Source organism: Scomber scombrus, chromosome 12 (assembly GCF_963691925.1).
Source record: "Scomber scombrus chromosome 12, fScoSco1.1, whole genome shotgun sequence".
Taxonomy (NCBI): domain Eukaryota; kingdom Metazoa; phylum Chordata; class Actinopteri; order Scombriformes; family Scombridae; genus Scomber; species Scomber scombrus.
This window is the reverse complement of record NC_084981.1, coordinates 17,493,170-17,505,414: the sequence shown is the minus strand read 5'-3', so window position 1 is coordinate 17,505,414 and position 12,245 is coordinate 17,493,170. Positions and strand designations below refer to the sequence as shown.

The following is a 12,245-nucleotide window of genomic DNA, read 5'->3' as shown; positions in this document are numbered from 1 at the left end:
CTCTACTGTTTTCTTTTCTCTCTTTCTCTCTCTCTCTCTCTCTCTCTCTCTCTCTTTGTGTGGGCCAAAGCAGCAGCTTAGAACAAGTTTCCACTTCACCTATCAGGCCATCTATGTCTCGAAAGTGAGAGAGCAGGGCAAGCATTGCCATGTGAGGAATACTGTTATCTTGCACAGTAAATGCAAAGTAAATAGAGACAAAAATTGTTTGCAGATGATAGACATACTAAGGTACCTACACTAGTCTTAGTTTTTTTAAATGAATCTGTTGTTTTTATTTTATTGTTAACACCACAAAGAGAAAATTAAATGTAAAAAATGATCAAGTTGAATTCAATTTGTACTCTCCAGATCACTAAAAAGCAGTGCTGCTGGAGCGGTGCTCTGCGTCTTGGTTTTACATCCAAAGACCCGTCCAGGATCAACCCAGACACCCTACCGAAGTACGCCTGTCCCGATCTGGTCTCTCAGAGCGGCTTCTGGGCTAAAGCTCTGCCGGAGGAGCTCTCAAATGAGGGGAACGTAATCTCCTTCTGGGTGGACAAGAAGGGCCGGGTGTTCTACCGAATGAATGATGCTAGCCCCATGCTGTTCTTCAGCGGGGTTCATGTCTCTGAACCTTTATGGGCTCTCATAGATGTCTACGGCCTAACCAGGGGGGTCCAGCTGCTAGGTGAGTCCAGATTATGTTCTTTCTGGAAACAGTAACTCAGTTTGAATTGAGAAGTTATCACGAGCTTTCGGCTGCTTTTTTTAGACTGGGAGATTTCTTTTTTTTTTTTACGTCTGATACTTTGAAAGTGAGCGGTTATAAGGTGATGTTACCTACAGCTGCTCTCCTTTTCCCACACCCACCAAAATAGCTCAGTGGAAAAAGATGGTGGGAGATTAGGTAGATTGTATAGTTACCACGGTCGTTAGTATCAAAGAAGTCTCCCTAAGGGGGAATTTCAAAATGTCTGAAATCCATTCTAACAATTTCACCGTGCTGTTTAAAGGGTCATTACATCAAAGAAATTAAGAGCAAACAGGTCCTCTCCAATCATTAACAGCAGTTTTTCACTGCTTTGAATTATCTGAAGTATGTTTTCATGGTAGCTTGAAATGCATTTATGAAACACATCGTGCGTTGAAAACAGCTGTGTCCAATTTTTGAAAACAATGCAAAATAGATAAATAGGAGTTCTTGTGGACGCCTCAGTACTTATTTACTGTGTAACCATTTCCAAGAATTGCCCTGCCTCTCATCTTGGAATAGAGGCTGTCAGCACCGTTAATAAAAATAGAAGAGGCTCCCATATTGTGGAGATAGTGCCATTTAACCTCATTTCTTGCGGTGTGGTTGACAGCGAGAAGCGTGCTATCTCATGATGGGCTGTTTGGTATCCAGCGCCGGAGTGCGACTATCTGGGGTTCACTGGCCTTGTGGTGCTGACCAGTACACAGCTCTTGTCGGAGAACAAGAGGAGTGTGTTGGTCATCCCAAGAGGACAGACAAGAGGAGGGATGATGTCAGGTAATGACATGTCTGGGGTGTTTTTCCAAGACAATCAAACCAGTGGAATGTCTCACTCTTTGGGTCCAAGTCCAAATTCGACTTCATGTGACGTGTGACAGCCTAAAACAAATTGTCATGTACAGCCATAGTATAATATTATATCCAAACACTGATTTGTGTATTTAATGTTTTGCCATTTTAAAATGAAAACCAAGATTTTCCCACAAGTGTAACTTTTGCTACTGTTTTGCCTGTGAATGAGGCCAGCACCCCTAAATCCCACAATTTCTACTCTGGTTTTCCCACATTGATCACCTTTATCCCTACATTGATGGCTTAAAAAGAAAAGCCTCGGCCCTCAGTCAGCTGAAGGATCACTTGGCTATCAGCTTTCCTCTATAGCCCGAGAGCGTCACCAGTCAAGAGCATGGTATATCTCAAAGGCCCAGTATTGTCTAAGCAGTTGGCTGCAGTTCAGCAAGCACTTAGTCTCTGAAATATGGGCGGACACATCAAAGTCTGGTGTTGCGAACTGGCACATGTGCACATTTTCCTTTAACAGAAGGACGCATTTTGATTCTTAATGATGCTTACACTAGGGTCCGATATTAATGCTACACCAGCTGATAAATTGGGCCAGATTTCACCTGTTGTGGGCAAGTTATCACACAATCTGTCCAGGTGGGAATTACAGGTCTGTAGCAGTTGTTGTTGTTTTTTTGCAGGAGACAAATGGAGCGTGGAGCTGTGAATGAGCTCTGTGGAGTGTAGAGAATGGTTTGGATGGGTGACCTTGATTTGGCTTTTGAGATAAATGCGCCAGACAGTAAGATTTGAAGAGAAAATAAGTCGTTGACTCAAGTAATATACATTGCTGAGTAAGTGAGATAATGTAACAGTGTTTTTAGAATTTCACGTTCATTTAGTTTATGTTGAGAAAATGAAAATATGAGTAGTGATAGCGTATCTCCTCTTCCCCATAACATTTAACTGTTGTTTCTCTAAGCTTAACCATTCTTGTGTTGTGACCTAATTTCCCAGCTGACACAGCTAAGTCCATAGACGGTAGGCCTTTCTCAATCGGCGTTCTTGTCTGTACTTGTGTTCTTGTGAAACATAATTCCTTTTGGAAGATAAATGTTAGTGTCACGGATGAAATCTAATCATTATTGCTGCCACATTAGTTTGTCTGAAAGTAAAGTGAAGCTTCATGTTTTTACTGGATAAAACAACAGCGCTGCCTCTGGGGTTCTATATGTATAGATATCACCACATTTCAATAAATAAAACTGTAGTAAAATGAACAGATTTTAAATTTATTTTCATTAACTTACAGTTTAGGTTTTTACTATAGCTACATTACATACTGAATAACACAATTTACTGCATGTTTCTGTCCATGAGGTAATTTTTTGTGAGGAAAAAAAGTGTTTGTGGAGCTTTGAGTTGAGATTATTTTGACATAGTACAGTCAGGTAGTTGTTTTTAAGCTGAGCTGTTGCTGTCAGCAAGTACGCTGCTGTTCCAATTGCAGAATAATTGTACTGCGTCATTCCGTTCTCAGACAATTTGTACTCCTGAGTTGAATTAGCAATTCCAAACTTCCAAGTACACAAGTTCAAACACTGCTGTACATGGTATTGAGAAAGGCCCTGTATATATAAAGATGGATAACATGACAGCAGCTCCCCAAAAGTGAAGCCAAAATATCTCAATCATCACCTGATGGCTGCCCTCCATGATATCAGACAGGACATGAGCCAGTATCATGCTGACGTATGTTCAAATGCTTATTGTTCTGAGAAGTTTGTTTTCAATTAGTTATTTGACAATACAAAAAGGGATGTGACGTCATGATTGACAGCCGCCCTCAAACCTTCGTCCGACAAGCTCATTGACTACAGCAGTAGCATGTACATTTTCATTTGGGATTCCCTACTAGCTTTAGCTGCTAGTTATTTGCTGGTTTTGGCTGGTTTACCTCTCCATGGCAGCTCCTCTTGGTGACAGGATAGCTGTCAGTCAAATTGAGGGGGCGGGTCCTGAGGGCAGATATCCCACCACTGCTCTAATGTGCAGACTCTGGTTGCAAATGATATGACACAAGTAAGATGGCAGCTCCTGGAAAGGAGATATTTTGGCTTCACTTTTGCATAGCAGCAGGAGGTGAAGACATGTTGTCCATCTTTATCAACAGTTTATGGCTCAGCCCAACCAACCTTTACTCTCCCTTATTTAAGACCCATGTGGCCTTATGAAGCATAAATGGATCTCATCACGTCCTTTCTGTGAATAGCTTCCTTCCTTTTCATATTTCATAGATGAATTATAAAAGTGTCCCAGCACACATAACTGTCACAATTTTTCTGCACTGAACCACCAGTTATAGACCTCTACTGAGGACAATGTTGCAGGCACAATGTGTCATTGCTGTTTTAATAAAAATCTTGATTGTGGTTTGACTATTTTGCTTGAACTAATCCATCCTAGAGTGAGCAATGTTTTCTAAACCTAGAGGCTGAAATTCATTCTCAACCCACGATTTAAGTTGCATCAGTGTAAAAAAAAAAAACGTCTTTTTTTTCTTCACAAGTATATTTTTTAAAGCTCTTTTTCAGTGACCTACTATGAAAGTGATCCATTTTAGCAGGGTTACTGTCAAAAGTTTGTTGTTTTTTTGTTTTTTTTAGCCTGTGGATAATCCACATCAAACACATGCTCCACAGGACTCTCATACCGTGGTGTCTGATTGATCCTTTACAACCTTGCATGCTGTGTTAAAGAATTCATCAGATATGCTATCCATTGCTGTCTCTCAAAGTTGCATGCCGCCAAACCTTTTTCCTGCTGTCAAGTTTTATTCTACTGTTTAAGGATCTATTTAAGAGCAGTGTTGTTTCTTCTGTAAGCTGCTATCAAGGGAGTGCAGTTCAGTAGCTAGCCACCCATGCAAGGAGTCAAAGGCGATCCTGAGATCAGTGAGACTGCTTGAAAGCTGAGATGGTGTTGCGTAAGAGAGGAGGCTAAATTAATCTGCTGAAATCAAACTGAGCCTCGGGGGTTGTCCAGACCAACAATGCTGCCCATGCAATTTAAGAAAGATCTGTTACATCACCACACTTGTCCTACTCACGCAGCTATCAATAAAGACTGAAGTGCCTTGCTTGGGCTATGTACAGAACAGATTGTGCTGTTGAGCATCTGTGGCGGTACACAGAGACATATAAGCCCTTTAGAGGGACTGACAAAAGGTTTCTTAGAGTGTATTATATGTCTCAAAGCTCAATTTGTCAGCTGTATTTTCACACGTCTCTGTTTCTCTGTTCATCCAAGCAATGTTATAAGGACAGAACATTTTGAAACAAAAACACTATCTCCCTAACAAACATATTTAAAAAATATAAAGGTTTAATGGTTACTTTTCAGGTTTTGTTTTTTTTAGTTTTTAACTTCTCAGCTTTTGAGTTTCAGCAGGTTGTTTGTTGTAGAAGCTCCAGAAATCAGGTCAAAGATAACTTGCAAAAGTTTTCAGTTTAATTTCCCTGAAGCGAAACACATATGGGAATGGTATACCTTCCCGCAGTGAAAAAAAAAGTAATGGGGAATCACAGTTATCCCTTTACACATGTATGTTTGCAGACTTAACAGAATGTGTTTGTTTATGGGAAGAATCCCGAGAGACCACACAGCATCCACCGTTTTGTACAGGTATGATGGATTCCTTCCAAGTTAGATAAGCGGAGCGAGTCAAAGGCATCTTTTGATGGATGCAAGATGCTCTACTGGGGGTTTGTTTACTAGAGGTAGATGAGTCACTTAATCACTGACAGAACGGTAGTGATCCGTGAGACCGGCGTCAGCTAACATCATCTGCAACCTGTCTCTCTAGTCATTAGAGAAGAATCCAAAATGTCTGCCAGACTGCCAAGAGGCTGCGTACCTCTCAGGTGATTAAGAGGAGGGTGTTGACATCAATCATCTGAGTACACGGCATTGCGATACATTAGTCCTGTAGAGCATCACGGCATGGAAAACCTGCTGTACAGTATACTTTTCACGCAACATTTTGAGAGACATCATTAACATTTCAACCTCAGGAGACAGAGCTAACAGTTTCGAAAGATGCTGCAGAACATAGATGGCAATGTCAGTCTATATCTCAATCTATCTCAACAACTATTGGATGGATTTCCAGACATTCATGGTCTCCAGAAGATGAAGAATCCTGACTTTTTTTGATCCCCCCTTTTTCAATTTAGCACCTTGAGATTGTCATAAAGTTAACAATTTGTTTTTGGTTTTTTTTGTGAAACAGATTATTGAATGGGCGTCCATGAAAGTTATGTCATAATTTAAATTTCTACAAAACTAATTAGATTCCCATCACCCCTTATTGTTCCTTGTTTTGAACGTTAATTAGCACATTTTTGCATATTAACACATTAAACTAAGATGGTAAACATTACCTGCAAAACATCACAGCATATCTAACAGCTACCATGGCTGTAGACTCATTTTAAATTCATTAGTGCACACTTGCATTATATGGTCACTATATCTGAAACCTTTTTTAAGCTTTTGTTATCACATGGTCCTCATCTTACTAAAAGTAAAACAGAAATCATCTCTTAGAAGTTAAAATATCTCTGATCTTTTGATTCATACCTTTATGTCAACAGATGAAAAGAATGAGAAGCAGGGAGATACTGGAAAATTCTGCACTCCACCAACATATTGACTAAACCTGATTGTGCGGTACTTTCCTTTCTTTGTGTCTATTTTTAAATGCCCACGCTCACTCGCTACACATCTCACTTATTGTTTCACTTGTCAACATAGATTATGTGGAGTTTCACAAAGTCTTGATTTGTGGATAAAATGGTTTTAAATATAGAGAGGTCAGATAGTTGCAGTCTGACACAAGTGGCCAGATACAGCATGGAGTCAGTCTGGTGTTTAACTCAAATAACAATGAAGGTAAAAATGGCTCAGTATGACAGGTTAAGAACAAAATGAAGGCCATAATGCACTGAGTGAAACTATAAATTCAGGTTTATGCTGTCTCTAAATCATGTGAGATTACCTGTGTCGACAGGGCTTCATAAGGGAGCAGAAAACTATTTTGTTAATTTTGATTGATGAAGACGTGATAGACCTGAAGGCTCTGATTACTCTTAAGTACAGCAAAATGGATGTTGTACTAAGACGTTCGATTTCTGGTCTGCTGCTTACATCCAAATCCTCCAAAAACAATAAACTGGAAATTCAGCATGGTAATAACAATATGCAAAGTCATCTGTCAAAAGTCTGTTTCTAGCCAAAGGCAAGCAGTAGACAGTGAGAGAGAAAGGCAAAGAGAGAAGATAAATGCCTCCATATTATAAACATTTAATAATTTCCTTCAGCTGAATTCTTTTGGCAGAATTAGACTAAAATCATGAATCATACTACAACCTGTCACTGTGTCTTTTTTTCTGTCTCTCTCTCTCTTTCCTTCCACGTTCCCTGTCTGTATGCTGATCACACAAATACATTATATGATATGATCCTTTTTTCAAGGGATTGGACACTTAAACCTGATTATAGTCACATTAAGATTTTGCAAGACTATGCATCCTGTCCCAAGTTCTCCTCTTTTGGAAATTACTGAAGCCTGCAACTTATGTTGAGGTCAAGAGGACCATTAAGGCCCATGCTGATGCCTTTTTTGGGGAAAAACTCTAAGCCTAGATAATTGTGGCAATGTTGTCCATTTCTAAGTATTGTCCCTCTCAATCTCATGCTTGTAAATCTTTCCCACCATATTTGATGCTGAAGCTGTAACTCTCCCCAGCGCCTTTCCAAGTGCAGCATTTTGTACCTAGCTTGTACTTTCACATTCATTTTCACAAAAACTAAGTAAAAATGCCAACATGCGTGGGATTTTTAAGGGTTTCTTCCTCAATGTGTAGCAGATATTGAGGCTTTCAATTTCATTTTAATCCTTAAATGTAATGTTTTCAAATCGGTAAATGCTTTTAGTACTTCATTTTACCTGGTGTCTGCAGCTGCACACTTTATTTTTTTCACTAAATATTCTGTACATTATTCATCCTTTTAGATACTAAGTGCCAAAGTAATACACTGAAGACTAGAGCCTACAGTATCGTGCCGAATGGAGATGCAAATAACCTAGATTTTCTTAATTCCAGTGCAAAGGCAATTTCATAATCTTCAGCATACAATAGTAAATCTATAAAAATCCTTTGTTAAAATGTGTTTCCATGCATGCTTGCTATGATACAAAGATACACCATGAACAAAAGTGTTCCTTGGAAGTGGATTTTCAATACAAAAGTTGAAACATTCACAATTACTGATTATAACAGTTCAGTTTCCCCAAGATAATAATAAGCTTTCTTAATCTGCAAGAGATTGGCTGTAATCAACAAGAGAAAAGGGTTGGATGAAAGCAACCATGGTAACGGTGCATCAGAGGCTAGTGTGAGTCAAGAGCGGAGCAAAATGCCAAGAAATTACTTAAAAAAGCAAAATAAGATAAAAGACATTCCTGGACTCAAATGAAAATTTAATGATTAAATGTAGTGAAGACACGCAGTGAGCAGTTTTTTCAGGGTATTACACAACAAGATGGACATGTATTATTAAATGGCCACTTTACACTCACCCATTTCTCAGAAAATGTTATCTTTCATGGTTTGTATACACTTTTTCTTAAACCTGCAATAACAAATTTTCAGCCATTTTCAGACAGCTGCAGAAGCTGTAAACACTAAGCTGATATATGAGCACCTTTTACAGTAAGTTAATAAGGTGAGCATATTAACACATAGTTATTAGGCTTGGACACTATGTATTTTTTCATACCTTCTTACCTTCCTCACATTTCACCAGGGTATATGGTATATGACAGTATTTGTTTAAAAAAAAGAGCAGAGCTACTGGTGATAGAAGTTGTAGCATGTGTGACATTGCCTAACCTACAATGCTGTGTGTCTAATATGCCGTTAGTCTACTTAAACCAGTCTTTCACTTTCTTCAGTTTCAGACCCACAGAATAATAGGAAATAAATAGGAAAAGGAAAAAGCATCCTTCTTCCATCAATTCTTGCTGGGGGACTTGATGACACTCGTTGCCATGGCAGATACCGATATATCAGCGGGCTAAACAAAGACGACGTGCGGATGGTGGTGGCAGACTGGCAGTTGAATAAAATCATGTGGCTAATAAACTGCTCTTTATATGTGGCATCCAGGACTAAACCCAAAATACTCCCACACAGGGACAGAGGCATTTTTTTTTCTTTTTTACTAGTTCTGTAATGTTATTTCTACCACTCGTAGTCGCCATCTTTGTCAGCACAGATGCCTGTTCCATCAGCAGACCTCTGGTGGCTGTGCACTACAATACATCTCCATATAAGAGGAGTCTATTTTTGATGGAAATCATAACTTGGGAATTTCTGAATACCCTTTTATACCATAACATCTTCATAGCACCCAAGCCTAATCATTGGCATTCATTTGTAGTCATGTATCTATCCACCTGATGAATACAAGTCCAGTATTCACTCTCCTTTTTAGCTTTGTTTTTGGTCTCCACCAACTCCTGCGTATCTGCCTCTTGAGTAGTTAAATAGTACTCGGCAGGTAGCGTAAAAAAGTGGATTTATAGAGCTTCACACTGAAAACAGCAGCCTGTTGCTGGCAGAAATTACACTGATGAGAAGGAGGTGAGAGTGAACAACTATAAAGGTTCAGGTCGTAAAACCAAAAACAAAGAGCTGAAACAGGCTGTGAGGGGAAGTCCAGAGTCTGGTTATAATTCTCTGTGGGTTTATCACTTAGACATGAATTAAACCAAAAACTAACCAGACTCCTCATACCTATTACATGTTACACTTGATATGCCATACACATCATGCACTGACTACGGTATAATGACAGTATCTTGATTTACCCTTTATTTCTCCTTTGGAGCCTTATTATTACCGAAGTTAAGTCATTCTGTCAGACAGTTACAATAAAATGAGGGGCCTGGTATAAACTAAAATGTTGGAGAATTGTCCTTTGACCTAACATCTGCCAGCATGTGCACATTGGGATTATGGTCTATGTATTTATGAGAGCTCTGTTTCAAGTGATCTCAGTGCTTGGAATTTATTTGATTTGTTGAACTAAAATAAATGCCGCTGGACAGGCTATTGTGCCTCAGCTGGGATTTAATCGGCCCAGATGGAATTGAACAGATTTGCGGAGAAATCAAAATAGGAATCGTAATGGAGCCTGTCAGGTTTGGATCCTGGGAGCTGCGCTGTATGGGGGGAAGCCTTCGGAGAGGAGACTAATCACTTTCAGATGACCAGGGTCTAGTCCCAGTAACGATGTGAATGTGTGCTGTGTATTCTGTGTGTGTGTGCGTTGGTGTGCAGATGTGTCCAGAGTGTGTGTAGTTTTTCACACACACTCAATATTGCATTGACCAAAACAATGAGATGAGTCTTGGAGAAATGTGTTTGTAATCATATTAAAACACCAGAGATGCCTCATCTACCAATGCACACTCTCACCTTGAAGGTACTCTACACTGCGTATTCCAGCACTTTTGAAAAGATAAGTATTTTGTTCAAAAGGGTGTTACCATTATAAGCTGAAAGAATGTGTGAAAGTGCATTGTGTTTTATGCATATGGAGACACTTTAGTTAAGTTCAGAAGTGGCTTTTAGCTTGTTTTGGAAACATTGTGCCCTTGTGACATCCCCTGAAGTGCTTAGCGTCGTTTTCACTGCTGCCATTTGTCACCTGGGTGTGTCCCACTTTTCTTTCCACAAGCACGGTCCAAAACTCTCTGAAACATCTGGCACTAAACCAGAGACTCGCCGTGATCTCTCAAAAACGCCACATATGTGGCTCCTATTGCACATGGCATCTCAGATACTCAAACTGTTAGGCTTCTCCCTTATATCAATATCTCTAGCCATGTGGTCCCTTCTGCTCCACACTCCTATACTCGTGCCATTATCTTGACCGGGATACCACTCCTTAAAAGCTCATCAATGCAAATTTTCCCTCTGAGCCAATTTTTTGTCTTTGAGAAGCGACAGCCCTTCCCTCTCCTTTTTTGGGACAGACACACAACCCCCACCCCTCTAACCTTCTTTCTCATGACAGATGACTTCACTCACTCATTCTAGACAGAGCCCTTGGATTGGCCTCCTCGGTATGCATACTTAGGGCAAATCCCCAAACACACACATACACACACGCACAACTGGTGCAGCTGACCTTGTAAAGGGGTTGCAGCTTCACTAAAAAAACCCAAAAGCCTCCTAATCCTGTTCCACAGGGCCAATGAATAAACTGAACCCTTCCCTGTCTATCCATGCTATTGTCTGACTGAGAGCTGTTTAAGTCTAAAAAAGGCATTAGACATGTAAATATCAAAAACACTGGCACAGTAGTAAATGAAGATAATCCATTGAGGCGAGGTGGTGAGATGAGATGAGGTGGAGTCGGGCTGTTTGACTGCATTACGTTAGTTGTCATTCATGTATCTGTTCACAGTGGATCACGATACCAGTTTTTAGTTATTTCCTCCACATCCTTCTTCCCCAGTGTTACATTAACTTTCCAGGAACTGTTTTTTCCAGTTGGGCTAAGAGCTGAGGGTTGCAACTACTTTGAATAGGTAAACCTGAAACAGGAAGAGGGATGTTAATCTCTCCATACGGGGGATTTTTTTGGCGTGGGTGTTTTCTTCCACAAAACCAAGACATTCCTTCCTAGTGTATGGCAAGAGCTTTCAGATTATTTTCCCACAGCCACGATACTTAATACAAAGCCAAGAGGTCAGCCATTGAGTTGAGTAGATTGAACTGTTCAAAGACCACTTAATTTTACTAGGGCAATTTCAGCCATGCACTTAATCACGTCTGTATTGTTTTCAAGCTTGAAAAAAGAAGTGATTATAACTTTCTGTTGCTATTCAAAAGCCTCAAGGACCTGAACTTTAAAAGTAGAATATAATCACCATTATGTTCAATAGGTGCTATTATAAAGCCACTGGAGCGTCGCCAAATGTTAAGACTCAAAAAGTGTGTCACGTTAAGCTGCAGTGAATTTTCTATGGGTGCCATGTTTAATTTTGTGACATAATTCAGAGGACAATAGGGATGACTGCATCTGTCTGAACGTGAGTGACATTTTAATGAGTGTGTACACTGAAAGGATCTAGCTTTAAACAACAGTTGGCACCTTTTCAACTATTACAAGAAGAAAATGTTTATACCCCAGATACAACAAGGTAAAGAGATTGTTTGCTGTTATGCTGCTGGACTATCTTAAGTTAACTTTTTTTTGTCAGATGTACCCCCACAGCACTTTCATATGAACTGAAGTGCATTTTCATCAACACCAACAATCATGCTCATAAAATGGTCATCTCAATATAATAAAGTGGATATCCCTCAACGACTGATTATGGCTACGACCCGACTCTTCAGTTCACCTCGTCTTTACGGAGCTTTTTAACGAGTGTCAGTTTATTGTTTAGCTGTCCGGCCCTTTAGCTGTACTGTTTTGGTTCACTCTCAGCGCTCTCATAATGTCTTTTTCAGCCGCAGCTGTTTTCAACAAGAAAACCCTGTACACTACTTGCTCAGCACCAAGTGGCAAAAAAAAACACAGTAAACAAATAGCTGATGAACATAGTGGCGCATTTAGCAGCAAAAGTGTCAGATATTTCACT

The 12,245-nt window shown here is 39.8% G+C and overlaps 1 protein-coding gene across 2 annotated transcripts in view; it reads left to right on the top strand.

The window, feature by feature from the left end:
- neurl1ab (neuralized E3 ubiquitin protein ligase 1Ab) overlaps positions 1–12,245 on the top strand; it is a 29,424-nt gene that overhangs the window by 6,656 nt on the left and 10,523 nt on the right. For both annotated transcript variants that reach the window (XM_062430747.1, XM_062430746.1), the window contains exon 3: positions 352–673. In XM_062430747.1, the coding sequence (XP_062286731.1) occupies positions 352–673 (322 nt within the window). The remainder of the gene's footprint in view (positions 1–351; positions 674–12,245) is intronic.